Source organism: Pseudophryne corroboree, chromosome 9, assembly GCF_028390025.1.
Source record: "Pseudophryne corroboree isolate aPseCor3 chromosome 9, aPseCor3.hap2, whole genome shotgun sequence".
Lineage (NCBI taxonomy): Eukaryota > Metazoa > Chordata > Amphibia > Anura > Myobatrachidae > Pseudophryne > Pseudophryne corroboree.
The window spans coordinates 52,020,577-52,042,782 of record NC_086452.1 but is presented as its reverse complement, the minus strand read 5'-3'; the positions used below and the strand labels follow the sequence as shown (position 1 = coordinate 52,042,782).

General features: G+C 46.7%; 2 protein-coding genes across 2 annotated transcripts in view; both read left to right on the top strand.

The window, feature by feature from the left end:
* MED8 (mediator complex subunit 8) overlaps positions 1-21,018 on the top strand; it is a 55,476-nt gene extending 34,458 nt beyond the window's left edge. The window contains exons 2-7 of the mRNA XM_063939335.1: positions 16,244-16,362; positions 18,546-18,690; positions 18,775-18,915; positions 19,000-19,081; positions 20,141-20,386; positions 20,461-21,018. Coding sequence (XP_063795405.1) covers positions 16,244-16,362; positions 18,546-18,690; positions 18,775-18,915; positions 19,000-19,081; positions 20,141-20,386; positions 20,461-20,525 — 798 coding nt within the window. The 3' untranslated portion in view covers positions 20,526-21,018. The remainder of the gene's footprint in view (positions 1-16,243; positions 16,363-18,545; positions 18,691-18,774; positions 18,916-18,999; positions 19,082-20,140; positions 20,387-20,460) is intronic.
* Positions 16,273-22,206, top strand: part of ELOVL1 (ELOVL fatty acid elongase 1) — a 92,471-nt gene continuing 86,537 nt past the window's right edge. Inside the window, exon 1 of the mRNA XM_063939333.1 lies at positions 16,273-16,362. The gene's annotated coding sequence lies outside the window, so the exon portion shown is untranslated. The remainder of the gene's footprint in view (positions 16,363-22,206) is intronic.

Sequence of the window (22,206 nt, the reverse complement as noted above, 5' to 3'; positions counted from 1 at the left end):
TGCCGTTTGGTCTCTCCACGACACCAAGAATATTTACCAAGGTAATGGCGGAAATGATGGTGCTCCTGCGGAAGCAAGGAGTCACAATTATCCCATACTTGGACGATCTCCTCATAAAAGCGAGATCAAGAGAGCAGTTGCTGATCAGCGTAGCACTTTCTCTGGAAGTGTTACGGCAACACGGCTGGATTCTAAATATTCCAAAGCCGCAGTTGGTTCCTACGACTCGTCTGCCTTTCCTGGGCATGATTCTGGACACAGACCAGAAAAGGGTTAATCTCCCGATGGAGAAAGCTCAGGAACTCATGACACTGGTCAGGAACCTATTAAAACCAAAACAGGTGTCAGTGCATCACTGCACTCGTGTCCTGGGAAAGATGGTGGCATCATATGAGGCCATTCCCTTCGGCAGGTTCCATGCGAGGACTTTTCAATGGGACTTACTGGACAAGTGGTCCGGATCGCATCTTCAGATGCATCTGTTAATCACCCTATCCCCCAGGGCCAGGGTGTCACTCCTGTGGTGGCTACAGAGCGCTCACCTTCTCGAGGGCCGCAGATTCGGCATTCAGGACTGGGTCCTGGTGACCACGGACGCAAGCCTCCGAGGTTGGGGTGCAGTCACACAGGTAAGAAATTTCCAAGGTCTGTGGTCACGTCAAGAGACTTGCCTTCACATCAACATCCTGGAACTAAGGGCCATATACAACGCCCTACGTCAAGCGGAGACCCTGCTTCGCGACCAACCGGTTCTGATTCAGTCAGACAACGTCACCGCAGTGGCTCATGTAAACCGCCAAGGCGGCACAAGGAGCAGAGTGGCGATGGTGGAAGCCACCAGAATTCTTCGCTGGGCGGAGAATCACGTAAGCGCACTGTCAGCAGTGTTCATCCCGGGAGTGGACAACTGGGAAGCAGACTTTCTCAGCAGACACGACCACCTGGGAGAGTGGGGACTTCATCAGGAAGTCTTCGCACAGATTACAAGTCGGTGGGAACTGCCACAGGTGGACATGATGGCATCCCGCCTCAACAAAAAGCTACAGAGGTATTGCGCCAGGTCAAGAGACCCTCAGGCGATAGCTGTAGACGCCCTGGTGACACCGTGGGTGTTCCAGTCGGTCTATGTATTTCCTACTCTTCCTCTCATACCCAAGGTGCTGAGGATAATAAGAAAAAGAGGAGTGAGATCAATACTCATTGTTCCAGATTGGCCACGAAGGACTTGGTATCCAGATCTGCAAGAAATGCTCACAGAGGACCCGTGGCCTCTTCCTCTAAGACAGGACTTGTTGCAACAGGGGCCCTGTCTGTTCCAAGACTTACCGCGGCTGCGTTTGACGGCATGGCGGTTGAACGCTGGATCCTAGCAGAGAAAGGCATTCCGGATGAGGTCATTCCTACGCTGATAAAGGCTAGGAAGGACGTGACAGCTCAACATTATCACCGTATATGGCGAAAATATGTTGCTTGGTGTGAGGCCAGGAATGCTCCTACGGAGGAATTCCAGCTGGGCCGTTTCCTTCACTTCCTACAGTCCGGAGTGAATTTGGGCCTAAAATTGGGTTCCATTAAGGTCCAGATTTCGGCCCTATCCATTTTCTTTCAAAAAGAGTTGGCTTCTCTACCTGAAGTTCAGACGTTTGTAAAGGGAGTGCTGCATATTCAGCCCCCTTTTGTGCCTCCAGTGGCACCTTGGGATCTTAACGTGGTGTTGAGTTTCCTGAAATCCCACTGGTTTGAACCACTCAAAACGGTGGAGTTGAAATATCTCACGTGGAAGGTGGTCATGCTATTAGCCTTGGCTTCGGCTAGGCGTGTGTCAGAGTTGGCGGCTTTGTCACATAAAAGCCCCTATCTGGTTTTCCATGCGGATAGAGCAGAATTGCGGACCCGTCCACAATTTCTGCCGAAAGTGGTTTCATCCTTTCATATAAACCAAACTATTGTGGTGCCTGTGGCTACTACTGACTTGGAGGATTCCGAGTTACTTGATGTGGTCAGGGCTTTGAAGGTTTATGTGGCCAGAACGGCTAGGGTCAGGAAAACAGTCTTTGTTTATCCTGTATGCTTCCAACAAGCTTGGTGCTCCTGCTTCAAAGCAAACTATTGCTCGCTGGATCTGTAACGCGATTCAGCAGGCTCATTCTGCGGCTGGATTGCCGCTGCCAAAATCAGTTAAGGCCCATTCCACTAGGAAGGTGGGCTCTTCTTGGGCGGCTGCCCGAGGGGTCTCGGCATTACAGCTTTGCCGAGTGGCTACTTAGTCAGGTTCAAACACTTTTGCAAAGTTCTACAAGTTTGATACCCTGGCTGAGGAGGACCTTGTGTTTGCTCAATCGGTGCTGCAGAGTCATCCGCACTCTCCCGCCCGTTTGGGAGCTTTGGTATAATCCCCATGGTCCTTACGGAGTCCCCAGCATCCACTAGGACGTTAGAGAAAATAAGATTTTACTTACCGGTAAATCTATTTCTCGTAGTCCGTAATGGATGCTGGGCGCCCGCCCCAAGTGCGGACTTCTTCTACAATGCTTGTATATAGTTATTGCTTCAATAAGGGTTAAGTTATGGTTGCATCAGGGTTGGACATGATGCTCTCTTGTTTATCATACTGTTAACTGGTTGTTTTCACTTGTTATACGGTGTGATTGGTGTGGCTGGTATGAATCTTGCCCTGGATTACCAAAATCCTTTCCTTGTACTGTCAGCTCTTCTGGGCACAGTTTCTCTAACTGAGGTCTGGAGGAGGGGCATAGAGGAAGGAGCCAGTGCACACCAGAATCTAAATTCTTTCATAAAGTGCCCATGTCTCCTGCGGAGCCCGTCTATCCCCATGGTCCTTACGGAGTCCCCAGCATCCACCCTGGACTACGAGAAATAGATTTACCGGTAAGAATAATCTTATTTTTTATATTTTTATATATATATATATATATATATATATATATATATATATACACGCACACACATACAGTTGTGTGTGTGTGTGTGTATATATATATGTACACACACACACACTTGTGCTCATAAGTTTACATACCCTAGCAGAATTAGTGATTTTCTGGCCATTTGTCAGAGAATATGAATGATAACTCACAAACTTTTCTTTCACTCATGGTTAGTGGTTGGGTGAAGCCATTTATTGTCAAACAGCTGTGTTTACTCTTTTTAAATCATAATGACAACAGAAACTACCCAAATGACCCTGATTAAAAGTTTACATACCCCAGTTCTTAATACCGTGTATTGCCCCCTTTAGCATCAATGACAGCTTGAAGTCTTTTGTGGTAGTTGTGGATGAGGCTCTTTATTTTCTCAGATGGTAAAGCTACCCATTTTTCTTGGCAAAAAGCCTCCAGTTCCTGTAAATTCTTGGGCTGTCTTGCATGAACTGCACATTTGAGATCTCCCCAGAGTGGCTCAATGATATTGAGGTCAGGAGACTGAGATGTCTACTCCAGAACCTTCACTTTATTCTGCTGTAGCCAATGACAGGTCGACTTGGCCTTGTATTTTGGATCATTGTCATGTTGGAACGTCCAAGTACGTCCCATGCGCAGCTTCCGGGCTGATGAGTGCAAATTTTCCTCCAGTATTTTCTGATAACTTGCTGCATTCATCTTGCCATCACTTTTGACCAAGTTTCCAGTGCCTTTGTAGCTCACACATCCCCAAAACATCAGCGATCCACCTCCGTGTTTCACAGTAGGAATGGTGTACCTTTCATCGTAGGCCTTGTTGACTCCTCTATATATGTAACGTTTATGGTTGTGGCCAAAGTTCAAATTTGGTCTCATCACTCCAAATGACTTTGTTCCAGAAGTTTTGAGGATTGTCTCTGTGCTGTTTGGAGTATTGTAAGTTGGATTCTTTGTGGCATTTGCGTAGTAATGGCTTTCTTCTGGCGACTCGACCATGCAGCCTATTTTTCTTCAAATGCCTCCTTATTGTGCATCTTGAAACAACCACACCACTTTTTTTCAGAGAGTCCTGTATTTCAGCTGAAGTTATTTGTGGATTTTCTCTAAACGTCCTAGTGGATGCTGGGGACTCCGTCAGGACCATGGGGATTAGCGGCTCCGCAGGAGACAGGGCACAAAAATAAAGCTTTAGGATCAGGTGGTGTGCACTGGCTCCTCCCCCTATGACCCTCCTCCAAGCCTCGGTTAGGTTTTTGTGCCCGTCCGAGCAGGGTGCAATCTAGGTGGCTCTCTTAAGGAGCTGCTTAGAAAAAGTTTTAGGTTTTTTATTTTCAGTGAGTCCTGCTGGCAACAGGCTCACTGCATCGAGGGACTTAGGGGAGAGAAGTTCAACTCACCTGCGTGCAGGATGGATTGGCTTCTTAGGCTACTGGACACCATTAGCTCCAGAGGGAGTCGGAACACAGGTCTCACCCTGGGGTTCATCCCGGAGCCGCGCCGCCGACCCCCCTTGCAGATGCTGAAGATTGAAGGTCCAGAAACCGGCGGCAGAAGGCTTTTCAGTCTTCATGAAGGTAGCGCACAGCACTGCAGCTGTGCGCCATTGTTGTCACACACTTCACACCATTAGGTCACGGAGGGTGCAGGGCGCTGCTGGGGGCGCCCTGGGCAGCAATGTATAATACTTTTTATGGCAAAAAAAATACATCACATATAGCCCTTGAGGCTATATGGATGTATTTAACCCCTGCCAGATATCTCAAACTCCGGGAGAAAAGCCCGCCGGAATAGGGGGCGGGGCTTATTCTCCTCAGCACACAGCGCCATTTTCCTGCTCAGCTCCGCTGTGAGGAAGGCTCCCAGGACTCTCCCCTGCACTGCACTACAGAAACAGGGTAAAACAGAGAGGGGGGGCACTTTTTTTGGCGATATTTTATATATTTAAGCTGCTATAAGGATACAACACTTATATAAGGTTGTTCCCATATATATTATAGCGCTTGGGTGTGTGCTGGCAAACTCTCCCTCTGTCTCCCCAAAGGGCTAGTGGGGTCCTGTCTTTAATAGAGCATTCCCTGTGTGTCTGCTGTGTGTCGGTACGTGTGTGTCGACATGTATGAGGACGATGTTGGTGTGGAGGCAGAGCAATTGCCGATAATGGTGATGTCACCCCCCAGGGAGTCGACACCGGAATGGATGGCTTTGTTTATGGAATTACGTGATAATGTCAGCACATTACAAAAATCAGTTGACGACATGAGACGGCCGGAAAACCAGTTGGTACCTGCCCAGGCGTCTCAGACACCGTCAGGGGCTGTAAAACGCCCTTTACCTCAGTCGGTCGACACAGACCCAGACACGGACACTGAATCTAGTGTCGACGGTGAAGAAACAAACGTATTTTCAAGTAGGGCCACACGTTATATGATCACGGCAATGAAGGAGGCTTTGCATATCTCTGATACTGCAAGTACCACAAAAAGGGGTATTATGTGGGGGGTGAAAAAACTACCTGTAGTTTCTCTGACGTCCTAGTGGATGCTGGGACTCCGTAAGGACCATGGGGAATAGCGGCTCCGCAGGAGACAGGGCACAAAATAAAAGCTTAAGGATCAGGTGGTGTGCACTGGCTCCTCCCCCTATGACCCTCCTCCAAGCCTCAGTTAGATTTTTGTGCCCGGCCGAGAAGGGTGCAATCTAGGTGGCTCTCCTGAGCTGCTTAGAATAAAAGTTTAGTTTAGGATTTTTTATTTTCAGTGAGTCCTGCTGGCAACAGGCTCACTGCATCGTGGGACTAAGGGGAGAAGAAACGGACTCACCTGAGTGCAGAGTGGATCGGGTTTCTTAGGCTACTGGACATTAGCTCCAGAGGGACGATCACAGGTTCAGCCTGGATGGGTCACCGGAGCCGCGCCGCCGTCCCCCTTACAGAGCCAGAAGAGACGAAGAGGTCCGGTGAAATCGGCGGCAGAAGACGATCCTGTCTTCAGACTAAGGTAGCGCACAGCACCGCAGCTGTGCGCCATTGCTCTCAGCACACTTCACACTCCGGTCACTGAGGGTGCAGGGCGCTGGGGGGGGAGCGCCCTGAGACGCAATATTACAGTATATACCTTAGGTGGCTAAAAAGAATACATCACATATAGCTCCTGGGCTATATGGATGTATTTTACCCCTGCCATTTTACACAGAAAAAGCGGGAGATAAGGACGTCGTGAAGGGGCGGAGCCTATCTCCTCAGCACACAAGCGCCATTTTCCCTCACAGCTCCGCTGGAAGGACGGCTCCCTGACTCTCCCCTGCAGTCCTGCTTCAGAATCAGGGTAAAAAAGAGAAGGGGGGGCACGTTTGGCAGCAAATAAATATATTAACAGCAGCTATAAGGGAGTAACACTTGTATAAGGTTAACCCTGTATATATATATATATAGCGCTGGGTGTGTGCTGGCAGACTCTCCCTCTGTCTCTCCAAAGGGCTAAGTGGGGTCCTGTCCTCTATCAGAGCATTCCCGGTGTGTGTGCTGTGTGTCGGTACGCGTGTGTCGACATGTATGAGGAGGAAAATGAGGTGGAAGCGGAGCAGTTGCCTGTGTTAGTGATGTCACCCCCTAGGGAGTCGACACCTGACTGGATGATTGTATTTAAACAATTAAGTGATAATGTCAGCAATTTGCAAAAAACTGTTGACGACATGAGACAGCCGGCAAATCAATTAGTGCCTGTCCAGGCGTCTCAGACACCGTCAGGGGCCCTAAAACGCCCGTTACCTCAGTGGGTCGACACAGACCCAGACACAGATACTGAGTCTAGTGTCGACGGTGACGAGACAAACGTGATGTCCAGCAGGGCCACACGTTACATGATCACAGCAATGAAAGAGGCATTGAACCTTTCTGACACTACAAGTACCACAAAGAAGGGTATTATGTGGGGTGTGAAAAAACTACCAATAGTTTTTCCTGAGTCAGATGAAATAAATGAGGTGTGTGATAAAGCGTGGGTTTTCCCCGATAAAAAACAGCTAATTTCTAATAAATTATTAGCACTATATCCTTTCCCGCCAGAGGTTAGGACGCGCTGGGAAACACCCCCTAGGGTAGATAAGGCGCTCACACGTTTATCTAAACAAGTAGCGTTACCGTCCCCTGATACGGCCACCCTCAAAGAACCGGCTGATGGAAGACTGGAAAATATCCTAAAGAGTATATACACACATACTGGTGTTATACTGCGACCAGCAATCGCCTCAGCCTGGATGTGTAGTGCTGGAGTCGCATGGTCGGATTCCCTGACTGAGAATATTGATACCCTGGATAGGGACAGTATTTTGTTAACTATAGAGCATTTAAAGGATGCATTGCTATATATGCGTGATGCACAGAGGGATATTTGCACCCTGGCATCAAGAGTCAGTGCTATGTCCATCTCTGCCAGAAGAGCGTTATGGACGCGACAGTGGTCAGGGGATGCAGATTCCAAACGGCACATGGAAGTATTGCCGTATAAAGGGGAGGAGTTATTTGGGGCTGGTCTATCGGACCTGGTGGCCACGGCAACGGCTGGAAAATCCACCTTTTTACCCCAGGTCACTTCACATCAACAGAAAAAGACACCGTCTTTTCAAACTCAGTCCTTTCGTTCCCATAAATACAAGCGAGCAAAAGGCCACTCTTTTCTGCCCCGGGGCAGAGGAAGGGGAAAAAGACTGCACCATGCAGCCGCTTCCCAGGAGCAGAAGCCCTCCTCTGCTTCTGCCAAGTCTTCAGCATGACGCTGGGGCTTTACAAGCAGACTCAGATATGGTGGGGGCCCGTCTCAAGAATTTCAACGCGCAGTGGGCTCACTCGCAAGTGGATCCCTGGATTCTACAGGTAGTATCACAGGGGTACAAACTGGAATTCGAGGCGTTTCCCCCTCATCGGTTCCTGAAGTCTGCTTTACCAAAGTCTCCCTCCGACAGGGAGGCAGTTTTGGAAGCCATTCACAAGCTGTATTCCCAGCAGGTGATAATCAAGGTACCCCTCTTACAACAGGGAAAGGGGTATTATTCCACGCTGTTTGTGGTACCGAAGCCGGACGGCTCGGTGAGACCAATCTTAAATCTGAAATCTTTGAACACTTACATAAAAAGGTTCAAATTCAAGATGGAGTCACTCAAAGCAGTGATAGCGAAGGGGACTATATGGTGTCTCTGGACATCAAAGATGCTTATCTCCACGTCCCAATATACCCTTCTCACCAAGGGTACCTCAGGTTTGTAGTACAAAACTGTCATTATCAGTTTCAGACGCTGCCGTTTGGATTGTCCACGGCACCTCGGGTCTTTACCAAGGTAATGGCCGAAATGATGATTCTTCTACGAAGAAAAGGCATCTTAATTATCCCTTACTTGGACGATCTCCTGATAAGGGCAAGAACCAGGGAACAGTTAGAAGTCGGAGTGGCACTATCTCAGGTAGTGTTACGTCAGCACGGGTGGATTCTAAATATTCCAAAATCGCAGCCGATTCCAACGACACGTCTACTGTTCCTAGGAATGATTCTGGACACAGTCCAGAAGAAGGTGTTTCTCCCGGAGGAGAAGGCCAGGGAGTTATCCGAGCTAGTCAGGAACCTCCTAAAACCAGGACAGGTCTCAGTACATCAGTGCACGAGGGTCCTGGGAAAAATGGTGGCTTCTTACGAAGCGATTCCATTCGGAAGATTCCATTCAAGAACGTTTCAGTGGGATCTACTGGACAAATGGTACGGATCGCATCTTCAGATGCATCAGCGGATAACCCTGTCTCCAAGGACAAGGGTGTCTCTCCTGTGGTGGCTGCAGAGTGCTCATCTACTAGAGGGCCGCAGATTTGGCATTCAGGATTGGATCCTGGTAACCACGGATGCCAGCCTGAGAGGCTGGGGAGCAGTCACACAGGGAAGGAATTTCCAGGGCTTGTGGTCAAGCATGGAAACATCTCTTCATATAAACATTCTGGAACTAAGGGCCATTTACAATGCCTTAAGTCAAGCAAAACCTCTGCTTCAGGGTCAGGCGGTGTTGATCCAATCGGACAACATCGCGTCAGTCGCCCACGTAAACAGACAGGGCGGCACGAGAAGCAGGAGGGCAATGACAGAAGCTGCAAGGATTCTTCGCTGGGCGGAAAATCATGTGATAGCACTGTCAGCAGTGTTCATTCCGGGAGTGGACAACTGGGAAGCAGACTTCCTCAGCAGACACGACCTTCACCCGGGAGAGTGGGGACTTCACCCGGAAGTCTTCCACCTGATTGTAAACCGTTGGGAAAAACCAAAGGTGGACATGATGGCGTCACGTCTAAACAAAAAACTGGACAGATATTGCGCCAGGTCAAGGGACCCTCAGGCAATAGCAGTGGACGCTCTGGTAACGCCGTGGGTGTACCAGTCAGTGTATGTGTTCCCTCCTCTGCCTCTCATACCAAAAGTATTGAGAATCATAAGAAGGAGAGGAGTAAGAACTATACTCGTGGTTCCGGATTGGCCAAGAAGGACTTGGTACCCGGAACTTCAAGAGATGCTCACGGACGAACCGTGGCCTCTACCTCTAAGAAAGGACCTGCTACTGCAGGGGCCTTGTCTGTTCCAAGACTTACCGCGGCTGCGTTTGACGGCATGGCGGTTGAACGCCGGATCCTAAAGGAAAAGGGCATTCCAGAAGAAGTCATCCCTACTCTGGTCAAAGCCAGGAAGGAAGTAACCGCAAAACATTATCACCGCATTTGGCGTAAATATGTTGCGTGGTGTGAGGCCAAGAAGGCCCCTACAGAGGAATTTCAACTGGGTCGTTTCCTGCATTTCCTGCAAACAGGACTGTCTATGGGCCTAAAATTAGGGTCCATTAAGGTTCAAATTTCGGCCTTGTCGATTTTCTTCCAGAAAGAACTGGCTTCAGTACCTGAAGTTCAGACATTTGTGAAAGGGGTGCTGCACATACAGCCTCCTTTTGTGCCTCCAGTGGCACCTTGGGATCTCAATGTTGTATTGAGTTTTCTAAAATCACATTGGTTTGAACCACTTTCCACTGTGGACTTAAAATATCTCACGTGGAAGGTGTCGATGCTGTTAGCCTTGGCTTCAGCCAGGCGTGTGTCAGAATTGGCGGCTTTATCATATAAAAGCCCTTACTTAATTTTTCATTCTGACAGGGCGGAATTGAGGACTCGTCCTCAATTTCTACCTAAGGTGGTTTCTGCATTTCACATGAACCAACCTATTGTGGTGCCTGCGGCTACTAGGGACTTGGAGGACTCCAAGTTGCTAGACGTTGTCAGGGCCCTGAAAATATATGTTTCCAGGACGGCTGGAGTCAGGAAAACTGACTCGCTGTTTATCCTGTATGCACCCAACAAGCTGGGTGCTCCTGCTTCAAAGCAGACGATTGCTCGTTGGATTTGTAGTACAATTCAGCTTGCACATTCCGTGGCAGGATTGCCACAGCCAAAATCAGTAAAAGCCCATTCCACAAGGAAAGTGGGCTCATCTTGGGCGGCTGCCCGAGGGGTCTCTGCTTTACAACTTTGCCGAGCAGCTACTTGGTCAGGGGCAAACACGTTTGCTAAATTCTACAAATTTGATACCCTGGCTGAGGAGGACCTGGAGTTCTCTCATTCGGTGCTGCAGAGTCATCCGCACTCTCCCGCCCGTTTGGGAGCTTTGGTATAATCCCCATGGTCCTTTCGGAGTCCCCAGCATCCACTAGGACGTTAGAGAAAATAAGAATTTACTTACCGATAAATCTATTTCTCGTAGTCCGTAGTGGATGCTGGGCGCCCATCCCTAGTGCGGATTGTCTGCAATACTTGTATATAGTTATTGTTACAAAAATTCGGGTTATTATTGTTTGAGCCATCTTTTCAGAGGCTCCTTTGCATTTATCATACTGTTAACTGGGTTCAGATCACGAGTTGTACGGTGTGATTGGTGTGGCTGGTATGAGTCTTACCCGGGATTCAAGATCCTTCCTTATTATGTACGCTCGTCCGGGCACAGTATCCTAACTGAGGCTTGGAGGAGGGTCATAGGGGGAGGAGCCAGTGCACACCACCTGATCCTTAAGCTTTTATTTTGTGCCCTGTCTCCTGCGGAGCCGCTATTCCCCATGGTCCTTACGGAGTCCCAGCATCCACTACGGACTACGAGAAATAGATTTATCGGTAAGTAAAATCTTATTTTTTCCTGAATCAGAGGAATTGAATGATGTATGAGATGAAGCGTGGGTTAACCCAGATAGAAAAGTGCTAATTTCAAAAAAGTTATTGGCATTATACCCTTTCCCGGCAGAGGTTAGGGCGTTCTGGGAAACACCCCCTAAGGTGGATAAGGCGCTCACACGCTTATCAAAACAAGTGGCGTTACCGTCTCCTGATACGGCCGCCCTCAAGGATCCAGCTGATAGGAGGCTGGAAACTACCCTAAAAAGTATATACACACATACTGGTGTTATACTGCGACCAGCCATCGCCTCAGCCTGGATGTGCAGTGCTGGGGTGATCTGGTCGGATTCCCTGACTGAAAATATTGATACCCTGGATAGGGACAGTATTTTACAAACTTTAGAGCAATTAAAGGATGCTTTTCTTTATATGCGAGATGCTCAGAGGGATATTTGCACTCTGGCATCGAGAGTAAGTGCGGTGTCCATATCTGCCAGAAGAAGTTTATGGACACGACAGTGGTCAGGTGATGCGGATTCCAAACGGCATATGGAAGTATTGCCGTATAAAGGGGAGGAATTATTTGGCGTCGGTCTATCGGATCTGGTGGCCACGGCAACGGCCGGGAAATCCACCTTTTTACCTCAGACCCCCTCCCAACAGAAAAAGACACCGTCCTTTCGGTCCTATAAGAACAAGCGGGCAAAAGGACAGTCATATCTGCCCCGAGGCAGAGGAAAGGGTAAGAGAGGGCAGCAAGCAGCTCCTTCCCAGGAACAGAAGCCCTCCGCGGGTTCTGCAAAGCCCTCAGCATGACGCTGGGGCTTTACAAGCGGACTCAGAAACGGTGGGGGGTCGACTCAAGAATTTCAGCGCGCAGTGGGCTTGCTCACAGGTGGACCCCTGGATCCTGCAGATAATATCTCAGGGTTACAGGTTGGAATTCGAGAAGTCTCCCCCTCGCCGGTTCCTAAAGTCTGCTCTGCCAACGTCTCCCTCAGACAGGGCGACGGTATTGGAAGCCATTCACAAGCTGTATTCTCAGCAGGTGATAGTCAAGGTACCCCTCCTACAACAGGGAAAGGGGTATTATTCCACACTATTTGTGGTACCGAAGCCGGACGGCTCGGTAAGACCTATTCTAAATCTGAAATCTTTGAACCTGTACATACAAAAATTCAAGTTCAAGATGGAGTCACTCAGAGCAGTGATAGCGAATCTGGAAGAAGGGGACTTTATGGTGTCCCTGGACATCAAGGATGCTTACCTGCATGTCCCAATTTGCCCTTCACATCAAGGGTACCTCAGGTTCGTGGTGCAAAACTGTCATTATCAGTTTCAGACGCTGCCGTTTGGATTGTCCACGGCACCTCGGGTCTTTACCAAGGTAATGGCCGAAATGATGTTTCTTCTACGAAGAAAAGGCGTATTAATTATCCCTTACTTGGACGATCTCCTGATAAGGGCAAGGTCCAGAGAACAGCTGGAGGACGGAGTAGCACTAACCCAAGTAGTGCTGCAACAACACGGGTGGATTCTGAATTTCCCAAAATCTCAGTTGACCCCGACAACACGTCTGCTGTTCCTGGGAATGATTCTGGACACGGTTCAGAAAAAGGTGTTTCTTCCGGAGGAGAAAGCCAGGGAGTTATCCGAACTTGTCAGGAACCTCCTAAAACCAGGAAAAGTGTCTGTGCATCAATGCACAAGAGTCCTGGGAAAGATGGTGGCTTCTTACGAAGCAATCCCATTCGGCAGATTCCACGCACGAACTTTTCAGTGGGATCTGCTGGACAAATGGTCCGGATCGCATCTGCAGATGCATCAGCGGATAACCTTATCGCCACGGACAAGGGTGTCTCTTCTGTGGTGGTTACAGAGTGCTCATCTGTTACAAGGCCGCAGATTCGGCATACAGGACTGGGTCCTGGTGACCACGGATGCCAGTCTGAGAGGCTGGGGAGCGGTCACACAGGGAAGAAACTTCCAGGGAGTATGGTCAAGCCTGGAGATGTCTCTTCACATAAATATACTGGAGCTAAGAGCGATTTACAATGCTCTAAGCCTGGCAAAACCCCTGCTTCAGGGTCGGCCGGTGTTGATCCAGTCGGACAACATCACGGCAGTCGCCCACGTAAACAGACAGGGCGGCACAAGAAGCAGGAGAGCAATGGCAGAAGCTGCAAGGATTCTTCGCTGGGCGGAAGATCATGTGATAGCACTGTCAGCAGTGTTCATTCCGGGAGTGGACAACTGGGAAGCAGACTTCCTCAGCAGACACGATCTACACCCGGGAGAGTGGGGACTTCATCCAGAAGTCTTCCACATGATTGTGAACCGTTGGGAAAAACCAAAGGTGGATATGATGGCGTCTCGCCTCAACAAAAAACTGGACCGGTATTGCGCCAGGTCAAGAGACCCTCAGGCAATAGCTGTGGACGCTCTGGTAACACCGTGGGTGTTCCAGTCAGTGTATGTGTTTCCTCCTCTGCCTCTCATACCCAAAGTACTGAGAATTATACGGCAAAGGGGAGTAAGAACGATACTCGTGGCTCCGGATTGGCCAAGAAGAACTTGGTACCCGGAACTTCAGGAGATGCTCACGGAAAATCCGTGGCCTCTACCTCTAAGACGGGACCTGATTCAGCAGGGACCGTGTCTATTCCAAGACTTACCGCGGCTGCGTTTGACGGCGTGGCGGTTGAACGCCGAATTCTAAGGGAAAAAGGCATTCCGGAAGAGGTCATCCCTACACTGGTTAAAGCCAGGAAGGAGGTGACTGCACAACATTATCACCGCATTTGGAGAAAATATGTTGCGTGGTGCGAGGCCAGGAAGGCCCCCACGGAGGAATTTCAATTGGGTCGATTCCTACATTTCCTGCAAACAGGATTGTCTATGGGCCTCAAGTTGGGGTCCATTAAGGTTCAAATTTCGGCCCTGTCGATTTTCTTCCAGAAAGAATTGGCTTCAGTTCCTGAAGTCCAGACTTTTGTAAAAGGAGTACTACATATACAGCCCCCGATTGTGCCCCCAGTGGCTCCGTGGGACCTTAATGTAGTTTTGGATTTTCTCAAATCCCATTGGTTTGAGCCACTCAAATCGGCGGATTTGAAATATCTTACATGGAAAGTAACCATGCTACTGGCCCTGGCTTCAGCCAGGAGAGTGTCAGAATTGGCGGCTTTATCGTATAAAAGCCCATATCTGATTTTCCATTCGGACAGGGCAAAACTGCGGACGCGTCCTCATTTTCTGCCTAAGGTGGTGTCAGCGTTTCACCTGAACCAGCCTATTGTGGTGCCTGCGGCTACTAGCGATTTGGAGGATTCCAAGTTGCTGGACGTTGTCAGGGCATTGAAAATATATATTTCAAGGACGGCTGGAGTCAGAAAATCTGACTCGCTGTTTATACTGTATGCACCCAACAAGCTGGGTGCTCCTGCTTCTAAGCAGACGATTGCTCGTTGGATTTGTAGCACAATTCAACTTGCACATTCTGTGGCAGGCCTGCCACAGCCTAAATCTGTCAAGGCCCATTCCACAAGGAAGGTGGGCTCATCCTGGGCGGCTGCCCGAGGGGTCTCGGCATTACAACTCTGCCGAGCAGCTACGTGGTCGGGGGAGAACACGTTTGTAAAATTCTACAAATTTGATACCCTGGCTAAAGAGGACCTGGAGTTCTCTCATTCGGTGCTGCAGAGTCATCCGCACTCTCCCGCCCGTTTGGGAGCTTTGGTATAATCCCCATGGTCCTGACGGAGTCCCCAGCATCCACTAGGACGTTTCGAGAAAATAAGATTTTACTTACCGATAAATCTATTTCTCGTAGTCCGTAGTGGATGCTGGGCGCCCATCCCAAGTGCGGATTGTCTGCATTACTTGTACATAGTTATTGTTACAAAAAAATCGGGTTGTTCTTGTTGTGAGCCGTCTGTTCAGAGGCTCCTACGTTGTCATACTGTTAACTGGGTTCAGATCACAAGTTGTACGGTGTGATTGGTGTGGCTGGTATGAGTCTTACCCGGGATTCAAAATCCTTCCTTATTGTGTACACTCGTCCGGGCACAGTATCCTAACTGAGGCTTGGAGGAGGGTCATAGGGGGAGGAGCCAGTGCACACCACCTGATCCTAAAGCTTTATTTTTGTGCCCTGTCTCCTGCGGAGCCGCTAATCCCCATGGTCCTGACGGAGTCCCCAGCATCCACTACGGACTACGAGAAATAGATTTATCGGTAAGTAAAATCTTATTTTTCTTTGCATCCCGAACAATTTTCCTGGCAGTTGTGGCTGACATTTTTGTTGGTCTACCTGACCGTAATTTGGTTTCCACAGAATCCCTCATTTTCCACTTCTTAATTAGAGTTTGAACACTGCTGATTGGCATTCTCAATTTCTTGGATATCTTTTTATATCCCTTTCCTGTTTTATACCGTTCAATTACCTTTTCCCACAGATCTTTTGACAATTCTTTTGCTTTCCCCATGACTCAGAATCCAGACACGTCAGTGCAGGACTGGATGAAAGATGCAAGGGTCTTTCAGGAGTCCAGAAACTCACTGACCTTTTATACACACACACTGGTTACAAGCAAACAGATCACAGGTGAGGATGGTTACCTTTAGTAGCCATTCAAACCCGTTTGTGTCAACTTGTGTGCATGTTATTAGGCCAAAATCTCCAGGGTATGTAAACTTTTGATCAGGGTCATTTGGGTAGTTTCTGTTGTCCTTATGATTTAAAAAGAGTAAACACAGTTGTTTGACAATAAATGGCCTCACCCAACCACTAACCATGAGTGAAAGAAAAGTTTGTGAGCTATCATTCATATTCTCTGACAAATGGCCAGAAAATCACAAATTCTGCTAGGGTATGTAAGCTTATGAGCACAAGTGTGTGTGTGTGTGTGTGTGTGTATGTGTGTGTGTATATATATATATATATATATATAAAATCTATAATCGCATTGTTCGATAAACATTCCCTTTTCTGACAAAATAGTAGCGCCCTCAGGAATTGTGTGTGTATATGAGTGTATTTATATACATAAGTCTCTTTTTTCCTCCTTTATAAATGTTTTGTATTTAAGGTTTGCTTCTAGTCTTGGTTCCTGTTCATAGCCCTGTGTCCTTTCCTCTGCAGCGAGAAGAGAAGCAGCTGGAAACCAGTCTAGAGACGCTTATTGTTCAAATATCCGACATAAAGAACTCATTGGTCGGATTCATCTATAAACTAGAAAATGAGTTCGAACGTCTGACCTGGTGAGCAAACATAAAGGTTTCCTGCATGGCAGCCCCCCACCTATAATAACTGCCTTCTTTGTGATCTCTTACATGGTGGCCTACCTGAGGGTTACTGTATCAATAAACGTCCAATAAGGCCTCCTATAAACATGAATCCAGTTTAAGCATTCATCACACTTCTTAAAGCCTAATAAACGTTCTTATATGTAAGCGAATTGATGTGAGTGCACTTTGGAGCAAACCATGTTGCTATGCAAGGAGAGCAAATACATTTGTATTGTTTCTGTGCAGGGTAAATACTGGCTGCTTTATTTTTACACTGCAATTTAGATCTCCGTTTTAACACACCCCACCCAAATCTAACTCTCTCTGCACATGTTATATAAACACCCCCCCCCCCCTGCAGTGCACATGGGTGGTCATTCCGACTTGATCGCTCGTTATTTTTTTTCGCAATGGAGCGATTAGTCGCTAATGCGCATGCGCAATGTCCGCAGTGCGACTGCGCCAAGCAAATTTGCTATTAAGTTTGGTATTTTACTCACGGCATTACGAGGTTTTTTCTTCGTTCTTGTGATCGTAGTGTGATTGACAGGAAGTGGGTGTTTCTGGGCGGAAACTGGCCGTTTTATGGGAGTGTGTGAAAAAACGCTGCCGTTTCTGGGAAAAACGCGGGAGTGGCTGAAGAAACGGGGGAGTGTCTGGGCGAACGCTGGGTGTGTTTGTGATGTCAAACCAGGAACGAAACTGACTGAACTGATCGCAGTGGCAGAGTAAGTGTCGAGCTACTCAGAAACTGCTAAGAACTGTCTATTCTCAAATCTGCTAATCTTTCGTTCGCAAATTTACTATGCTAAGATTCACTCCCAGTAGGCGGCGGCTTAGCGTGTGCAAAGCTGCTAAAAGCAGCTTGCGAGCGACCAACTCGGAATGAGGGCCATGGTTTTGCCCAGTTGCTTGGTTTTCTGCTTCGCTTACAGACATGAATCAAGTCCATAGTATGTACTAAATTCTCTTAGATCATTCTGGGAAAATACGAAGTTTTGTCTGCTCTGAAATAGAATTGTTTCTGCTAATTATTACAGTTGTTTAACACTTATCATTCTGAGTTACGGTGAGAATAATTCTGCACTTGGAACCCTATTTCTTTTCCTGTTTCTAACATAACTATGTGAGTGATTTCCCCCCTCTCCCCATGTGACTAAGGGCGCCAGAACGTTTTGATGGTGGGGGGCCGCGAAAAAATTACATTGTGTCGCTCTTCCAATTTTTTTTTTTTTCCTCGTGAAGTGTCATTAGAATGTAATTTTAACTGCAAACGTCTCATACAGTAATAATTTTTTAATTTCAATAAGCCAGAAAGTTCTTCTATCTTGCACAAAAATAGTTTCCATACTATTTGTATGATATTTTGCTATAATTTATCTGCGGAAATGCTACCTCGATTAAGCACTACATTTCACATCTATTAATGATAAAATCCGAAGTGAAAATCGCTCTCATGTGGTGACGGTAAAATCTTCACATAATGGAAATGAAGATGATTGTATCTTTTGAGTATACTTCCTGTGCTTCAGTCGGTCTCACTAATGCATTCTTAGAACCTCCCTCACCCGCCAGAGTCCAGCTTTCCATTTGCTTCTTAGGTTTACAATTAACCTTTATCAATAATAAAACAAGTTAGAGATTTAATCACATCTTCCATTGTGTCCGTCATTCCCTTTTTAAAGCTCTTTTTTATTGTTTTCAAAATTGGTTCTTTTTTTATTTCTGTGGTAACGATCGGTCACCTTAGATCTTGTTGCACCTTCAGGACTGTTCATTTCATAGACCTCTTTGTCCATCTCGCAGATTTTATTTTTCTTTTCTCTCAGACCTTCCATAATGTTTGTCCAAAGTGTCTCTTCGTGGACTTTGCCTCATTTCCATCTCTAGATATATGATCTAAAGGACCTCAACAGTCTCTATATTGCAGATTTCTCTTTATGGAGCTTCCATAGTGTTCATCTTTCAGATATCTCTTCTCAGGCCTTGCAGATCAGCCATCTCTTAGATATTCCTTTTCATGATTTCATCATTCATTTTCTTTTCATCGGGTTCCATATTGTTCATGTTAAAGGAAGCCCTATCATAACATAAATGTTCCAGACTCCTCCAGTTAGGCTTTCAGTGATGTCCATCTTACAAAATTCTCTTCCTAGGCCATCTGTGCTGGACAACTTTGCTCTGCTGTCCGGGCAGCTGAACACTCTGAATAAAGTGCTAAAAAATGAGAAGACCCCACTATTGAAAAACCAGGTCATCATCCCCCTCCTCCTGACACCCGATAGAGATGAAGAGATAATGGTAAGTATGTGAGACACTGTACCTTCAAGGTGGTCCTGGAACTTTCTTATAACCGTAACTATCCCTACCCTGAAATGTGTGCAGCGCCTGACGGAGGGAAGGGTTCCCGTCTTCAGTCATGAAGTTGTACCTGATCACCTGAGGACCAAACCAGACCCTGAAGTGGAAGAACAGGAAAAGCAGCTGAGTGCAGAGGCGGCTCGCATCACCCCTGAGGCAGCACAGGTATAGATGATGTTCTACGATTCCTGTACTCCATTAGTAGGGCCTCATTTCATTTTATGTACTCAGTGACTTTCCCCTTTCTAGAAACAAGTGCAGAGTATGAATAAGATGTGTTCCAACCTGCTGGAGAAGCTCATCAAGGAGGACAGGGACTCTGACGTTGGAAGTGAGTGTCATGGGAGATGTGGATATGTATCTTGGCAAACAACTATAATGCGCTTATTGTATATTTTGTGTTTAGATGTCCTCTTGGAACAGCTAGGTGTGTTTTCCCTACTTAAATAGTTTTTTTGAGCTATTTGAGATATATATATATATATATATATATATATATATATATATATATATATATATATATATATATATATATATATATTATAATAATTTTGAGTGTACAGCAACAGAGTGGGTGTTACTATACCATAGCACAGTTATCAATCCAGGTTGCACCGTGATTGTTGGATGTAATGATGGATATAGTATAAATCCAGGTTACACCATGATTGTTGGCTGTAATGATGGGTATAGTATAAATCCAGGTTACACCATGATTGTTGGGTGAAATGATGGGTATAGTATAAATCCAGGTTACACCATGATTGTTGGGTGAAATGATGTATATAATATAAATCCAGGTTACACCATGATTGTTGGGAGTAATGATGGATATAGATAGTATAAATCCAGGTAGCAACATGATTGTTGGGTGTAATGATAGATATAGATAGTATAAATCCAGGTAGCACCATGATTGTTGGGTGCAATGATGGATATAGTATAAATCCAGGTTACACCATGATTGTTGGGTGTAATGATGGATATATAGTATACAGTAAATCCAGGTTACTCCATGATTGTTGGGTGTAAGAATGGGTATAGTATAAATCCAGGTTGCCCTGTGATTGTTGGGTGTAAGAATGGGTATAGTATAAATCCAGGTAGCACCATGATTGTTGGGTGCAATGATGGATATAGTATAAATCCAGGTTACACCATGATTGTTGGGTGTAATGATGGATATATAGTATACAGTAAATCCAGGTTACTCCATGATTGTTGGGTGTAAGAATGGGTATAGTATAAATCCAGGTTGCCCCGTGATTGTTGGGTGTAAGAATGGATATAGTATAAATCCAGGTTTATTCACCATGATTGTTGGGTGTAAGAATGGATATAGTATAGGCTGAAATGTCAACTTTGTGTCTTCTCTGCTTCCTTGTTCTAGGTTTGCGGCAGAATAAGCAGACCTATAACCCCGCCGACACAAATGCCCTCGTGGCCGCAGTAGCATTTGGGAAAGGGCTCTCGAACCGTCGCCCTCCAGGTGCTGGTGGCCCAATGGGTCCTGGACAGACTGGAGCTGGCGGGATGTTACAGGGGGGCACTGGTATGCAGCAGGTGTCCATGTCCCTACCTCCCAACCAGCAGCAGCATATGCCTGGGGTACAGATGGCACAGGCTGGACAGCAAGGTAACAAGCTGACTGTAGGCAACTTCTTCTTTTATTCTGGTCTGCTTAAACTAACATGTTTTATCTCCCCACAGGTAAAATGCCCAGCAGTATAAAGACTAACATTAAATCTGCCTCCATGCACCCATATCAGCGATGAGCCGTTGCTCCATAGTTAGGGTAGTTACACAACAGCGTTCGGCCTGTGTTGCCCCTTGGTGCATTCACATGCCTACTCTGGGCAATGTATGATGGGTTGTTCGATGGCAACAAATATTTTGTCAATCTGTATTTCATTATCTGAAAGACGGTGTGCATGGCTCCTGAGATTTTCATAGGGAACAATAATCCTTGTTTAAAGTTCCATTTGCGCTACATTCTGTTCCATTTAGTTGATCGAAATGCATTCAAGGGGAAGCGGCAACCGATATATAAAAGCAACGGAGTGAAAAGAATAGCCTCCTGGATTATCACTGCCAACATCTGCCTGGGCACCATGCACTGGGTGGGACAAGATTTGGGGATTTATCATAGTCTGATCTGTGACTTTTGACTGTAAGGACCTACTTTCAAGTGTATAAATTGCTATTAAGTTCAATGAAAATAAATTGCTTTAAAACGTGAATTAAAAAACGTATTAGAATGTTGAATAATTATCGTTTTTTTTAGAAAAAAAAACCTAATATATCTGTGAGAATCCATTAGAAGCTCCAACGTATTGATAACCCATTGTAGTCCTGCAGCCACCCTCTTGCCACAAACTTAGCGGATCCTTGTCCTTTTATATAAGCAGTACAATAGTCCTATAGATCATTTTATATAGCCCACTCTCCCACGCCAGCCTTAGGATATATATTTTATTGCCTGTACCACCCATACCAATCTCAGTAAAAAAAGGAATTCTTTTTATTTATATACATTGTGATGTTTTTCACCCATGCAAGTCAGCTGCACGTTTATTTTCCATACACTGTAATGCCTCACATGTCAGTCTAATATGTTCTAATAATAATAATAATAAGGGGGTTATAGGCAAGTTAAAACACATGGCGTACAGGTATGACATCCGGAAGGAGACACCTGAAAGACACCCAGGAGCAGATGTACTTAGCCTTGGAAAGTGATAAAGCGGAGAGAGATAAATGGCTAAATGTATTATACCTGCACTTATCATGCGGGTATAACACTTCCTGCTTTGCCTCCTTACCAAGGTGAAACAGGAAGCAGCAACTATACATCTGGGATGCCATGTTTCTCCGCTGGCCGGCTCCTCTGGGTGTGCACAAGATCTCACTAATCTTGCTAGATCTCACAAGCATCCCGGGGCCGGCAGCTGCAGCAGCTGGCTGAGGTGCATGGGCATAGACACCTGCAGCTGTTGAAATTGATAGCTGCAGGTGTCGGAACAGTCAGTGCCGCTGACCGTTCATACGTTGCCCTGCACATTTGCGTGCTATCTTTTAGATAACATCGATATATCGCCCCTGTAAGCACACACGGCCACTGTCTTAAGGGGGGGTACTCACGGAGCGATAATCTAAGCAATCTGACTAGATTGCTTAGATTTTAAGCATGATCGCTCCGTGTGTACCCCCTACAGCGATAGCGATGCGCAGCCCCGCACATCGCTATCGCTGGTGCTAGATTGGCCTGCATGCCCCCCCGCATGCTCAGCACACATCACGGTTCGCTCAGCACACATCACTCCCCAGATCTGCCTGTGAATACGGGCCTTTACATGGGAAGGGGTGGGGGGGTCTGTATCATCGCACATAATATTCAGTGATACCTCTTCCCTTCCATACTGACCCTTTGTACATTTACCCCAAAGTATCAACCAG